This window comes from Anser brachyrhynchus, assembly GCF_964034855.1.
Source record: "Anser brachyrhynchus genome assembly, chromosome: 2".
Lineage (NCBI taxonomy): Eukaryota > Metazoa > Chordata > Aves > Anseriformes > Anatidae > Anser > Anser brachyrhynchus.
In genome coordinates this window covers 112,082,864-112,098,697 of record NC_137695.1, presented here as the reverse complement: position 1 = coordinate 112,098,697, position 15,834 = coordinate 112,082,864, and the positions used below count along the sequence as shown (strand labels likewise).

At 43.7% G+C, this 15,834-nt stretch overlaps 1 protein-coding gene across 4 annotated transcripts in view; it reads right to left on the bottom strand.

Annotated features, from left to right (window-relative positions):
• CABLES1 (Cdk5 and Abl enzyme substrate 1) overlaps positions 1-15,834 on the bottom strand; it is an 80,466-nt gene that overhangs the window by 14,645 nt on the left and 49,987 nt on the right. For all 4 annotated transcript variants that reach the window (XM_080580380.1, XM_080580379.1, XM_080580382.1 and 1 more), the window contains 5 exons: positions 14,808-14,907; positions 13,145-13,301; positions 12,018-12,121; positions 2,249-2,355; positions 1,104-1,311 (listed from right to left, as the gene is read on the bottom strand). In XM_080580380.1, the coding sequence (XP_080436506.1) occupies positions 1,104-1,311; positions 2,249-2,355; positions 12,018-12,121; positions 13,145-13,301; positions 14,808-14,907 (676 nt within the window). The remainder of the gene's footprint in view (positions 1-1,103; positions 1,312-2,248; positions 2,356-12,017; positions 12,122-13,144; positions 13,302-14,807; positions 14,908-15,834) is intronic.

Here is a 15,834-nt window from a genome sequence, read left to right as displayed (position 1 = left end):
GTATATTTGATTGTAATACCTCAGAGGCAAAAGGTGTCACCTGCAACAACTGTAAGTAGAATGTATATTAAAAAGTACTGTCCTCAAGGGAGACGAGATGGGTTCCATAGCTGACTTTCTGCTGTAACGTACTAAACCTCCCATCTGTTCTGCTGTTTTCACTGGATTTGGAAGCTAGAAGGCAGCCAGCTGTTCAGGGATATTCTCAATACCACCCACTTGTCCCCCCCAACTTCTTATGACCTCCCTGGCTTGCTGCATCTCTGCCCACTGGATCTAATGAAAAGCTCAATGCGACTTAAGGGTGGACCAATCTTTCACGATTGCATGAGGCCAGATCTTCCCACTCCCACTCAGTTTATTTTTATCTCGTTATTTGAAGGTCATTCTAACAAACTGACTGTCAGACGAGTTCTGTGACTGTGGCAGAAGGCTGCGAGTCCCGTTCTGCCCCCAGCCAAGTCCCATGCCTCTCGAACTGAGGTTGGTTGTACTCAGCTACCTCACTGATTTTCTGTAGCATTGAATCAGATTGGTATCCCAGTTCTTGCAAATAGACTATGGAATAACACACCCCTCTGTATCTTAACTCTTTCATATGGAGTGGCTAGAGACCAAACGCCTTCCTCTACAAAAAACACATTGGGGTGAAGTGTCTAATGGAAGCCACATCCCCTTGCCCAAATTTTTAACTTGATGAAAAAAATACAAAGAGGTAGTCAATCAGATGCCTTCTCGAGTTAGTATCTACATTTACCTCTCAAAGGAGAGTCTTTACTGACACTCTTAAAAATACAATTAAAAGCAAAATGAATTTCCTGTAGGTTAACTTTTGACTTGTATTGACAGAATGGTGGTCAGATATATCTCAGACCTCACAATATCTGAGAGCAGGGTCTTCAATCACGTCAAACAAGTTTCTTAGTCCTCTGTTGTGACACTGATCTCTCCCACTTCCACACAAATGTAAAATAAAGGAATGTATTTAGCTAGCTGTAGAGCTGGCAACCTACAGGAGAGCATGACCACTGATAAGCAGGCTTGTGTATAACACACACTGGCACTTAATGTAGAAGGAACACTGGAAACGTATGGATACCTACATCTATAAGATGTTTGACTTCGTGTTTTCTGAGGTCACTGCCAATTTTGGCTGCTAAAAGAACACAGGCTCCAGCACAAAGCTTTCTATTCTGCTTGTTCAGCTTCCCCTTGAGAGCGAGCTTCTCAAAGTAGACAAAGGCCATGGCTACCGTGGGCTCTTCAAAACCACATTCCTCTTGAGCAAGCTTGCGCATTTCTCTCTTCAAGCTGAATAAAGAGACCAGATAAGTATGCTGTGAACTGCGTGTTAAAGCATTTCCCATTTTACCATAAGAGTCATTATTTAAGAGATTCCTGTTTAGTCAAATGGAAAGGAAAAGGAAAAATGTAATTTACTGGGCAGGTGTCTTTATGCTCTATTTTGGGGACACATTGCACTGCATGGTTTGACTTCATCCATCCTTCCCCTTCTTGCCCCTCCCCTATAGGCAGTTGTATCAAAGCATAGAAGTAATTGTAAAGCTTTGACTCTTTTAGTAAAAATATTTCATCAGAACTCTTAAGCTGCATACAAATTATTTAGTAACAACAGATTTGAGTGCTTGTGATCTATATGCAGCTTTGCAGTTGGTTATGGTTGGTCAAACCCAACCTTGCTACGTACCGCAGAGTTCTCTAGTTACAGAGCAACGAGAATCAGTATCCTGGCCGCCTCAGTCAAATGAAATCATCATTACTTCAGTGAAGCAGTATGTCTAGCCTACTACACTGGAAACTGTGATGAAATACTAAAAGTTTGCTGTGAAACTGATCGCTTGTTTTGCTTCTGGCCATGCTCTCTGGACAAGGCACAAAAATCAACATTTCTCCTTCCTCAGGCTCTTTTTAAACTAAGTGCCATATACTCAAGAGTCCTTTTTTTATGTTATTTTTCTGGATCTGATAGTATAGTGCAAGCCCAGCTCATATCCTCATCCTCTCAGATGCTGAGTTTGACACCTCAGTGGTACACGTCTGTACGTTCACCGATCTTGTTCACTCAGCCCGCTAATCAAAGCAACCGTCTGACTTATTCTGCACCTCTGCAGGTCGCTGCTCCTGGAAGATCAGTCAGTGCTGTGAGTCTCTTCATGTACAACAGTGATGGCCCTGAGATGTGAGACAGCTGTATCACGTGGCAGCCATACCAAGCTTTGCAACGTACCTTCTTATTTTACTGAGGGTTAACTTGATGTGAGGGAACTTCTCCTTAAAGGTCTCATTCATGTCCTTCTTAAGATCTGATGGCTTCACATAGTCTATGACTGTGGTCTGTAACACACGGTCAAGAGAAAATCATTCTTTTAGTGTGTAACAAACAAGATCACTCGGTCCCTGAAAGCAAGGAATACCAAACAAATGCCTAATGATTTCAGAGAGGGGAAAAATAAGTCTGAATTAAGGTAACAATTTGTTCGTGACCGCTCCGTCAGAACGAGTGACCTGAAATCTGAGATGAGTGCTGAGCACAAACCCCAAACAACACATACCTCATTACTTCCAAATATTGCTGCAAATGAGTTTAAGCCCAATGTGGGTGGATAAAACCTAGCTGACAATCCTTGTTATGCCAAAACAAGTCATCACAATAATGTGATGACCAGATTTTGTGTGTGGTTCTGAAACATATTGCCAGTCTCAAACAGACTCCTCAAAGGATCTGCTGATACAAATTCTTGACTACTGTGCTATACATTTGTGATAGAACAGGTAATTAGCCTAAATCGTGGGTAAATCAGTAGAATGCAAGACAGTAATGCTGTCATAACGTACATATTAACCGGACAGAAGTACTGGGTTAGGACCACATCAGAAGTGCACAGTTTGTTTACTTTACACTGAGATTCCTATTCCTTTTTGTCACAACCTGAAGAATTTCCCTGGATAGCACAGGGCCCTCCTGGCCAGTCCTGCAATGCCACCACCACCAGCAGCTACGGGTGTGCAGCACTTCTCCCATTCCTTCAGTCTTCATTCGTGAAGCACTTTGCCAAAATCCTCTGTCACCACTCACCTGGCCAAAAACTATCAGCTGAACCAAGAGCTAAACTCTCATTTGAAGGATGTGCCAGTTCTCTTCCTGGCTCTGGCTGTTGTGCCCCTTGGACAGAAGCAGAGAAGAGCCCTGGCTTGGGCAACCAGGGGACAACCTGGTCCCTGGACATCAGAATCCTGGCCAGCTTCAAGCACAGGCAGTGCATTCACCTCTGTGTACTGCATCCCCTTCCTAGATTTCCAAATCCCAGCACACAGCAGGTGGGTGCAACCCATATGGATTATATATCCTGCATTCTCCTCCCAGTAAAATCATTATTCCCTTCTAATTTCTGTTTATGGTTAAACTATATCAGAGCAAAGGGCTGTTGACTCTAGACGAGAGAAGGAAAGAAACATACAAAACACTTGTCACGTTATGCCTTTGTAGAAGATGGAGCCAAAATTTTTCAATAATAAAACGTGGAAGGGCTGGGGAGGATAGTGTAATGGCTCCAAAGAGCAACTGGACAACTCTTGTTATCTGATCATGTTCTTGGCTGGATCAGAAATGAGCACGAAGAGGAGCAAAAGGCAACTAACTTTTCCTGCACTTTGTTTAAGAGCGGTTGTACTGAAATAAAGGATATTTGCAAGAATTTAAATGAAAGCAGAGCGTGCTTCTTGCCTGAATAGCACACAACAGTATCTGAGGTAAACATGCTGATATGAAGAGGAAAAAAACAACTAGCCACAGGGAGTCATTACAGTCATATACACATTTTAAAATGAGGGCTACTCTGCTGTCTGCCTTGCAGTGTGAAAAGCATCATTTGTCCAGATAAACTGCTCCCCGTGACATCCTGGCAGGTAATTCTGCTGGGCACGTCAAGCCCAACAGTTGCCTGCTGTTAAGTATAAATGCTTGCAAGCCCCCTCTGACACAGTTACATGTCAAGCGCCAGTCCAAATTTTGCTCAATAAAGGGGATGATTTATTACAAAACTCTGTCCTATTAAGGAGAGCTGCCAGTTATAAGAAAACATCAGAAAGGAGAAGGCCACGTCAACCTTCTTCAGTGACCCTTGGTGCCCTGCACGTGTACGGATCGGCTACAGCACAAGTCTGGGAAGACACCAAGGCACTGCTCAGGTTAAAAATTCACATACTGTCTTGACGCTGAAGCAGGCAGATTGCTATCACACCTGAATAAAGAGAAGAGAGGAAAAAACAGGCAGGAGAAACCTCACCCTACCTGGGGCAGAAGGGAAAGGCTTCAGCCGAATGTGTGGGTCTGCCTGTTTTCAGTCTTGCTGGAGGTGGAAGGAAGGGAGGATTTGGCTGAATGTATACAGAAGTCTTTGCCTGGGTGTCTCAGAAAGTCGCTTGCGGGAGGCTCTGCTTGCGGCCTGCAGGGCTCAGACCTCAAAAGCTGAACAAAAATCTTACCAATTTCTCTCTTTCTCCTCTCATTCCTTTCCCTGGGATTTTGGTTCCTGCTTGCCTACTCCTTGGTTTTGGGGGTTTGAGGTTTGTTTTTTTTTTTGCCAGAGGATCATCAGCAAGACGGGTGCTTCTGACACTTACACGTATATGCTGGGAGTTCTTTGTGGTATTACAAAGGATCCTCTCTCGTACTGCTGTAAGAGGACTACTGAAAAAAGCCACGTAGCATACTTTAGACCAGTGCTACTTGCTACTCAAAATACAAAAACATTGGTCCATGCCTCACTTATTTACAGAGTCAAGAGATGCTGAGCACACAAAGGTTACCCACTATTAAATCCAAAGATGGTTTCAGTTACTATCAGCACTTTTTGGTTGTCTTGGGCAATCCTAGAAAGAGCAGGCTTGGTGCTACCATGCAAAGCTACACTATACCTTATTTCATGCCTCATTGCAAACTTAACTGCCCGTTGTTTGCTCTCTGTTACCACAGAGCTCCTTAGTTTTATCTTAATTATCTCCCACAAAGCCATCATGGCTTTTTTTTTTTTTTTTGGCAGACTCGCACTCGGCTCCTTCCAGGTAATCATTTCCCCTTGCACAGAGGAGAACACAAAAAAAACATGACTCGAGTGTGCAGGACAGAAACCACTTTGCAGCAGAAAGCCCGTGGTGGAGGGAGGGCCCGAGCATCCTCCGCAGTCAGCTGAAGGGCTGCACGTTGATAACGCACCACGGCAGGGTTGGGTTGCTTTCACCGCCAGCACGAACGTGCCCGAGTGGCTCCGGAGTGGTCGGGTGAGCCCTGGGCTCCTGCAGCAGCCTCCTGGGTGCCTTACGTGCTGCTCTGCAGGGGTCTTTGGTTTTACCTGGGGCTCCGCCGGCTAAGCCGAGGAGATCTGCCAGTACTCAGCTAAAATCTTTTTAGAAGATGTTCCTTTTTTTTTTTTTTTTTAATTTATTTAAAGCAAAGCATTCAGAGTCTTGAGAATAAGCAGACGGCTTAAAACAGAAAATGGTAATGAGGTACAGCTATTTTTAAACGCAGAGATTTGTCAATTTTGTCCTGGTGATAAGGATCTCCCCCCCCCCCAACTCCGAATACTGCTGCTTCCTGCTAGACAACAGTCTCTACGATATAAATCACAATAATGAAATCCAGATGAAAGCTAGTGTGTGCTGTTTTTGATTCATGTAACAGGATAACAGCAGCATGTTTGAACACACTGGCTCTAAGGCAGCTGTCTCGTCTTGTCAGTGCCATGCTGGAGAGCTCAACTAACTGCCCTTATTCTCAAGAAAAGGAATTGTGCAACTTCTTGTCTTTTTTCCCCTGGTTGTTTTTTTTTTTTTTTTGGTAGCTGCTGCAGAACCCTGACTTACCCCTGCACAGCAGGATGCTCCCTGCTCAGCTGGTGCCTGTAGGATAACTGTATTTGGGGCTCTGCTCACCAGAGGGGCAGCCCTCTTGCTGCCGTGCTGCGTACCTGTGAAGCTAAGGAGAAATCCCACGTGCCCAAGCATCCTCTGTCCGTCCGTCCCTTCCTGCTGGAGCTGCCCTCCTGCACCCCACGAGCGGCTCAGCACCGACCCTCTGCTGCTCCCTTTCCCATGGAGAAGGAAAGAGAATGGGCTGGTGGAAACCTCAGCGCATGTACAAGGCCAAAAGCACGGCCGGGGTGCCCCAGTGACCCACAAGGACCAGCTGGGATCTTACTGCTGAAATGGGAGTGCTCTGACCCCGAGTCATCGTTTGCCACCTTCTCTTCTGCTCAGCGCTTACTCTTCCTCTGCTTTAGGCCATTTTATTTCTCTTGGGCTGTCTGTGAGTTAGAAACAAACTCGCTGGGTCAAGGAAAAGGCATCACTGTAAGCAGAGTTTTGTCTGTCTGGAATAGTTCTGGTGTTGCCTGCACTGGTCAACACCAATGCTCCAAGTTTTAGGATGGCGTTTTAAATAATCCCCTAAAAGGAGCACGGCGTTTTCCCATCCAAATATGCTTAAATATATACAACGTTATTCCCCAGAAGGCAGGCATTTTGCACTTCCAGGGCTGTCAGCACGAGCAAGGCACTGGGAAGTACCCAACCATCTCTCTAACACTCTAATCTCCAGTGTTTGTAACTTCTGTCATCCAGACCCGTCTGTCTTGTTTCTCACAGCTTATTTGCACAAAACACATTTCACTGCAGTACTCAGAAATGCTCCTTTGCGAGCTCTGTCCGTGTTCTCTGTATACAGATCTGTAAATGTATATTTTAGTTTGGCGATGGAGGTTGCACAAGACAAATGAAAGCTTTGATATATGGTAGCTGACAGATGCCTGGCCAACGTGATGAATGCTCGGGCTGAAGTCTGTGCTCTGCGCGCTTTTTGCATGGCTGTCAGTTTTGAACTTGGAGGTTAGCTCGTGTGTTATTCACACGCGTTTTCAGGCAGCTGCTTTCTCATAGGAAAGCTGTATATATAGTTTCATAAATACAGGAGGAGGCAGGATGCCTGGAATGGTTGGAAAGACTGGCAAGATGAAATATTGTTGAAAATAAACCCTACTTTGGCACGTTACCAGCAAAAGATGACCTAGCCTTGGATGCCTCCATCTCCCTCTAAGAAGGGTAAAATCAGAATAGAATAGGTGAATAAAATGGAAGTTACACGATAGGTTCTCTTCAGCTGACTTTACTGCAGACCTCTGATCAATCTGCTTCATGGAGAGCAGACACGATAGGTTTAAGAGACCTTCAGCAGCACGATGGTAAGGTCTCAACCACATAACAGATGCGAAGAAGTCAACGACTCTGCACTGCTTTAATGCACACCACACATGATTAACTACGTGGCTATAAGCTGTCAGTAACCTAACGTATATAGCGATGGCTTCAGGTGCACATATATGGGAAATCCTGCTGGAGCAGAGGCTTGAAACAGTGATGGAAAATGGGAGTGATTTCTGTATTATAACAACTTTTTAAAAAAGAAAAAGGACAACTAAAAGATGTCTCATTGTTAGAAAGGTACTGACATTCAAGGAACATAGACAGAAATATTTAGCATTTCACAAAGCAAATCATCTCTAAGCTGCCCCTTTGAATTACGGTACGTGGAATGATGCCAGTTTATTTTACACAGTTAACACACTGAAAGCATTCTCAATTAATACAGCGTTTCATTGCTTCAAAATACATATTTATTGGAGCCTCAGCCAAATAGAGCATCAAATCCACACAGCACTGGCTTTAAATATGAATATATACCACCGCTGTGATCCTCTGCTCCCTGAGACTTTTGGATATGAGGCCAGCAGCTGATAAAAAAGCAATCTGGAGATGCTTCTTAATTTCCAACTACGGAAGCAGCTCAAAGACTACAGTGACGACATCAAAGGACGCTTGCTGTAGTGGAGTACTTCTGACCTTGGTGCTCCTTGTGAAAGACAGTAAGGGGGGAGCGAGAAAGCAAATGTGCTATATCATCATGCAGGGCTTTTGTTAGACTGAACGGATGGAGCAGCAAGCAGTTCTAATTTTAAAATCACATTGGAAGACTAATATTTAATAATGCAGCTTGGCTGTGCTTGACACGAGTGCTGTACTTGGCAAACGCAGGCTGATGGTCAGCCTGCTGTAAGAGCCCTTCAGTCCTCTGCAACATGCTTTTTTATTAGCAGCGTATAGATGTCAGTTTGTTTTGATATAATTAAAGCAATACACTGAAACTGTCGTTAAGGACCAAAAACCAATTTCCAAGGGTATCCCTTGGGCATGGATAGATGGATATTGCAGGGATGTTATTACACAAGGGTCACTCAAAGTCAAGATGCTACTGATCGAGGCTTTTCTTCCCTTTCTGCAAGTTCTGGCAGCAGATAGCAGCCAGCTGAACACGCTCTTGTGTTTTTGTGTCACCAACAAAACCCAGAGCTGTGGGGGTCGTCCTCACGCATGCTGCAGAGGGAGTTTTCTCCTCCTGTTTGTTTCTGCTTGCAGGAATGCAGGGAGACAGTGAAGATGCTGGCTGCACACTGGTTGACGTGAAATGCTAGCAAAGAAGTTACTGCTCTGCCTGGTAGCTGGTGGAAGTTCCTATTCTGGAAAGATTTAAGAATCTGCAAGAATTCCTGTTTTAGCAGTATCAGCCAGGAAGACATCTGTTAACCATGACATGATGTTTTTTCCCTCCCCCTGCCTCCTCCAGCATGAATTCTTCTACCTCTTATTGTTTATATTGTGTCAGAGATTGTAGGCTCTCCTACAAGGACAACATAAAGTGAAATAATTTCTCTGGGATATACCAGAATTTGAATACAATGAATGCAATTAATGGAAGTGGCAGGGTTTGTGCTGGAAACAAAAAATAGGCTGCCTTTTCAGATTTGTTCCTTATCAGGCTGTTTGTGGGTATTACTTTTAGAAATGCTACAGAGAAGTGCGTATCCTTTAAAGCTAGGAACTTCAGTGCAAAAAAAAAAAAAAAAGACCAAAGCAAAAGCACTTCTTCCCCAGAGCTATCTTCAAAGAGGAAGCTCTGCTTTTCCTGGAAAACAAGGACTTGTAGTTCAAAATGCTCTGCAAGTCAGGACTAATTCAGCTCAGGAAAATTATAAGCCCATAAAGTCAATGTAAGTGATAATAACCCTGGGCTCCACAAAAAAAGGAGGAAACTGCCTCTCTCATAGGCTCGAGTGCAAACCGCACTCATGTCAGAGTAAAATCCAAGCAGGGCCACACATTTTATCCGTCTTGCACCTTCGAATAAAGCCTGCAATGTTTAGTGAAGCAGAATTCATGCAGGCCTCAAAAGCACTTTACCAGAGGAGCAATCCTGGCCCGCAGAGCACACGTCGGGCTCCCGGGTGTCGCATTTGTGCATTTAACTCAGTTCTGCAGCCGGCAGTGCCCTGCAGACCTGCTGCAGCTCAGCATCTAGCCTTGCTCTTCTAAAACACCATTTGTTCAGATTCTTGTCACACACCTTACCCCCTTAATTGCTCTGACATCCACAAGGAGGGGGAAAAAAGCCTACAGGCTTGCAGCTGCCAAACATTAATGCTAAATGCTGGCCAAGTAAGGAAACTTTAATTACAAACTGCAGCTCTCCATGCACAGTGCTCACATTGGAGATGCTCTCGGCTGCTCCGGCAGCCGTGGGAGGCAGTAACTGAAGCTGTATTCCACTCGGGACCGCGGGCTGCTTTGAATCCGTGTGTACAGTAGGTCGACAATGCTGCGGTCGTTTTGCAGGAGTCTGCTAACGCTAAGATGGCTGTGCACCGTCAGGAAAAGCAACGCAGGTTTCTCGCTGACCTCAGACTGCAATTTGCTTTAATTGCAGCATATGCTGGTTTTTGTATTTGGGCAGGAAAATGCCTTGAAATTACAGACTATTATGCTTCTGTTCACACTGATGTGAACTGCAGGGAGGGGGAACTCCAGCTGAGTCTAGGAAGATGGATGCAAGTAAAGTCTTCTGCGTAGGCAGTATGGCCCTCTATCAACCAGCTCAATGCATAAGCCCTCCTTACTCGCAGCCCAAATTGCAAAACCCTGTTTAAACCTGCAAGCTCCCGGGACACTCTGGCACGACCTTTCCTCCCTTCTCTCGGCTGAAGGAAGCACCAGCCGCTTGTGAAATCCCTCAGCCGAGCGCTGAAGAACAAACACCCACTGCTTGGTTCCCTGTCAAGCTGCGCAGCTCCTGTGTTGCGTCACGGCGAAATCTTGGACCTTGGACAAGAGCGCTCTTGGCACATGCCAGCTATTCCCACCACCAAACGGAACACAGCACTTCATTTCCTTCGGTCCTTTCTCAGATTAGTGCCTTCTTTCCGAGAAGGAGCAAACAATGCCATTGATTTTAATGATTAGCCTTCAAGTCCGTTTTTCGCCTTGAATGTATCTAGCCATACCTCTATCACAGGGGAAAGCCCAGGCAGCTTACTGCAATAAAAGCACAAATGTGGGCCTCAAAATGTTGTGGTTAACCAGTGTACGGAAAAGGAGGGCAACACACACCCGCTCCTGGGCAGAAAGCTCCCCTGCAGGAAGCTCTCCTGGCTCTCTCATTTTGACTCACCTGACCACGTCCACCTCAACGCCAAGCATCAATGACTTTGGGTGATGTTAGAGGACTCAGACTGTTTGGAGCATACTTCCAGCCTGAAGAAGGTTGGAGACACAACCACGATTGCTAAAACTATGTTCATTTTGGATGCCAGTTAACGACGAGTTTCTGTTTGAAGGAAGACAGCTCCCTGTCCATGACAATAACCGTATCAAAACCTAACAAATATTTTCCTACCCAGACATGGCTGCCATAAAGGGTTGACACTTTGTGGGTTGCCAGCCAAAAATAACTTGCCAACTGTAAAAGTAAAACTGGCTGAAAGTAAGCAGAGGACATACTAAAACTTTTCACTTGAAAATTTAACCCAAACACAGCCTCAGAGCTCAATTAAGCCTTTCTATGCAACAGGCAGAGCACTCTTGCCAACAAGGAGATCGGCTTCAATTTAAGTGACACAAGTAAAATACATTTCTATTGAAGAAGGAGCACCTAGCAATACTATTATCAAATAAAGACCAGGCTGGGGGGCAGAGGAGAACCTGCAATGACTGTACCTTTATATACATTAGTAGTTTCCTAAGTAGTATCTCTGCTCCAAGTTAAGTGGGGACGTGAATGACACTTCAGACTTCAAATCCTATCCTATTTATATATAGAAAAGAGTGAGTAATAGGAAGTCACCACTTTGAAAAAAAGAAAAGAATTAGCTTTCCATTACGGTATACTACTGCTTTGGATGTCTAATTCAGATAGATATGTGCTCACACGCATACAACTGCACTGCGTCTTGCTACATTTCTGCCAAAATAGCACACCAAATCCTACGGGCTTGGTGCAACTGCAGAAAGGCTACAGAAGTCTCTCACCAGAGTAAATACTGAGTTAGAGCTGAGATCAAGGAACTGTTATGAGTCTGTTGCATTACAGCTTTGGATATGGCGAAAAACATACAGGTTCTGCTCATAATTGCTGCAATTAAAGGAAGGACTATCCCATGATGAAACAAATATCTGGGAAACAAAGGCTCTACGAGACACTGAGGTTCTACTCCAATGAGTAGACGATAAGTATCAAAACAAAATACAGTTTCATGACTTCAGAAAAACCCTAATGGGCATTCTCCTATTTTGTAATAGATGCCAATTAGAGGAAGTATAAATTTTCCTCTGAACGAGAGAGAATGAGTGCATTGTTCAAACAAGCCTTTCATCTAAAACATTTATGAAATACAGCAGTAATAAAAGCAGTTACTTTTGTAATACCTCCACAAGTTTGTTTTTACATGTCCCAGTAAGTAACTGTCATTTAGAACAAAGCATTCCAAACAGCTGGTATTAGTAGATTAAAAATAATAATAATCTTCTTAAAATGCAGCCAAATACAACCTCAACTTTCTAAATATTGTTACTAACATTTATCTGTGCTACACCTAGTTTTGAGTATCACTTACCATATACGAAGGAAATATTAAAACCCGCTTATGTTTGCCACACGGCCACTGGGGATCATCTAAAAGATTGGGGTCATATTCAACATAGTCTCCCAGGTCACTGCCTATAAAACAATGGTAAAAATAACATTTCTTAATTACATCAAGAAATCTGTAAACGTTAAGTGGCAAACAAGTTCAGTGGTAATGCACAAAATGATCTTTGTGCTGGCTGTTTGAAAAGAGTCAAAAAATTTTGTATATGTCACTCGGTACTTCAGTAATAGTAGAACTTGCAAAGACACAGAGGACCTAAAGCTTACGAATTACCTGGTAGATATGAACTTAGGACTTAGAGAAGTGCACAATTCTATGAAACCCCAAAATGAAGCCACAGTCCAAAAGTCTGCCAAACAAATGTGGTCCCGCATACCCTGCCATGTTCAGGTGAGAGGAAAGTGAGTGGGGAAGTTTTGTTGACTTTTATTCCCAGAAATGAGCTCTCATCTGTTTATGCAGATGTTTTGATTTGTTTCATTTAACACGTCAAAGTATCTTAAGTATATAGTGTTTTGGCGTATGTTTTGTGCCCAGTTTTGTAAACACGGCCCCTTCCAGCCTAATAAAGGTCATGAGTACGATTTACACCTTCAGCTTATGACTATCGTGTTGCCATTGTGTATTTTCCACAGCAAACAGCAGTCATGATGAGCCTTATGTGGGAGGAACAAACAATGCCAGTTACACAAGGAGGCATGCTAAGCGGGATCAGCGGCTGGCAATATGACAAGGGACCGGCGATTGTGTTTACTCAACTTTCCATGATCTGTAAGCCAGCCTTGCTGAACAAACAGGGAACAAGCGTGGAAAAGGGCACTCCAAGTTCTGTGTTACCTACCCCAAGAGACTACATTTTGCTTAATTTAAGCATACAAGGGGTTAAAACATGGTGTGTCTCCACCAAAAAGTCTTTGTAATTGGACACCTACCTGCGCAATTTGCTCTAGGGAACCTGCTTTGGCAGGGGGGTTGGACCTGATGGGTCTCTTGAGGTCCCTTCCAACCCCTGCAATTCTGTGATTCTGTGATAATAGTCACCTATTGCCAGGGTATGCAAGGCTATTAAAACAAGCTTCTTGGTAAGTTACCTGCATCAATGCTCCCCTGGGTGCTGTTAGCTCTTGCCAGAGAAAGGCTACGATGGCTTGCATTGCGAAATTGGGAGAAGGATGAGGTGGAGTCTATTGTGTTCCTCCGAGTTCCCAGAGCATTGGTTGGAAATAGGAACTGTGTGTATGAAACCGTCTAAAAAGAAAGTCAGAATGGACAGAGAGTTACTATCAGCCCAGCTCAGCCGCAGCAGGATCCCTTTGGGGCATCCCAGTTTGAAGCAGGGGAAACCAAATTAGCAGGGGATTTTCTGGATTTCATAGTTAGGCACAGATGAATAAACACTAGTCACCTACATTTGCTTCAGTGTAGTCACTTTATCCACACAAAAAAGCTTTTGCAAATGCATTAATTCTTCGGCAAAACAAAACTACAAACACACACGCGAGCTCTAATACACGGGATTTACAAAATCCTACTCAAGGGTCAGATTTAAAAATACGTCAGGTTTTTCAGTGGGCCTTCCCTGTAGCAGATTTCAGCTGTTTCTTTACTGAAATGGCATTCTTGTGTATGGGTCCCTCAGCACAGATCAGCCACAGGCAAATCACCTGAACACCGCTTAACTTAAGCACTTTCTGTGGTATTTTTATGGTCCTTTAGGATTTGATCTGGCAAAGTCTTGTTGGTGTCTTAAGTTACTGGTAATGGTTATGGGAGATCATTCACTACCTGCCAGCATGGACTCAGTGTGAATGAATAACATGTGACAAAATTATTTGCAGAATGAACCAATTCTCTGTTTGCATGCTTGGCCAGAAATAGACTACGTCTTACTTCTCCTAGGTTTATTTTCCAAAAATAACAGTATTATGAAGAAAAAAATGAGTCTCAGGCTCCAGACTGGTTTATGAGCAGGTCAGAACAGGTATCAAATAAAACACGTGAGCTTTAATTTATTTATAAGCAGACAGGTTGTCCTAAAGAATTTACAGTCTGGGGTCTGGACTGTCACTTGGTTAGGTGAGCACACTGTGTGCAGCAGCATTGACCTTTATTTAAGCCTTTAAATCCAGAAATGACAGCAGACTGGATAAATGGAATGACAAAATGTAAATCAGGTTTTCAGAAAAAAAAAATGTTTTCATATGTGATTAAAATAATCTCTTCTCTACAGATTTGTTTAAAATGGATCGCTTTCCCCAAAAAATCATAATTGCTTATTCCATTTCAAATGAATGCACTCTTGAATTTTGACGTGCTCATCAGGTTCATACTAATGTCCTCTTGCTCTTTTGGACAAATGCAATGGTAAGTGAGATTTCTTTTATTAAATAAATTTGAAAGCAAGCAGAATTACAGCTTACAACTATCACCAGAAATTATTTTTGCCTCTGACAATACGCTCTGTGCTGATACCTCCTGCTAGAGCCAGGGGAGCACTGATTTAGTAATGCTCCACAGACTCAGATGTTGCCGGAGGCAGATTTCTTCAAGGAAACTGAGTTGTTTGCATTGACAGCTAGGATGGTCCCCTTGAATTTCTGCTCATCTTCTTTACAGCTCATACATACTGTGCTTTAACTATTGTATTATGCTGAATATTGTAATTTATTTAAATATTTGTGCTTGTTACTAGGTATGCCATATTTTTCCCTAACTACAGAGAATCTAACGGCGTAGGAAGTGAAGCATCCCCACCTTCCCATCTGCTCCGAGCTCCACACCTTCAAGACCAATGATCTCTTTTAGACACACTCCAGTAGAATGGCACTGGCGTCCACCATCCAACTTCATATCCCTGGGGAACAGAAACCAGAGCAGAGACAGCTCTTCATAAACACATCTTATTTACTTTCCACCACACAATGGAAGCAGCATTAATCCTAAATCTACCAGTGCAAAGTACAGAGGAGACAACCTTTCCTACGGACAGGACTGTGTTGTCTAAAATACATTATAGCTACCGGTTACAGCAAAAAGCCCACTTTTTTCCTGGTTGTGCCTCGTATTCCACCTATGGTGCAAAACTTGGTTCCTCATCACTGAGGGCACCTGACAGAGCTCGGCACTGGGAGGGACCTGGGAGTTGTGTAAGCTTCGGGTGAGATCCAATAATCCAGCATATCTAATAAACTGATGCCCCTAAAATACGTGCCCAAGTGCCTCCATGCTGTCATGCAGAGAATGAATTGCCCATGAAAGCCTCTGGGAGGAATTTCTGCACCTCCAAGACCGGGAGGGTGTCCAAAGCTCAGTGAACTGGCTCCTGGAGGCCTTCAGGAGAAATCCAGCTCTCCCTCTCACTTCAGGATAGAAACTTGGGCCTTAGGAGGACCGATCCATTCATCATTTCACACGTAAAGGTAAAAAACGTGCCTGAGACAATCAGTCTGTATCCCATGCTTTAGCATCACGAATGTGAGTGAAGATAAAAGAGATGATGAGCAAATTTGTGCTCCACAAATGGCTACTGTATGCAATTCCAGAATATTTATCCTGTGGTGTTTTCCCAGCTCATTTCTGCTAAGGTCCAAGTACATGCTTAAAAACCTGTGGGAGAGATGCTGACATGAGGCTTGGAGAAGCCCTGCAGGCTCTTCACCTGACTGCTGGACTGGGCTAGTTCCTGCTTTCTCTTTGCAAACCCTGTTTCCTTGTCTTCACTTCAAATCTTGTCACTCATTTTATTTCTCTGAAAACTGGCAATCAGTGAGTTCCCAATAAA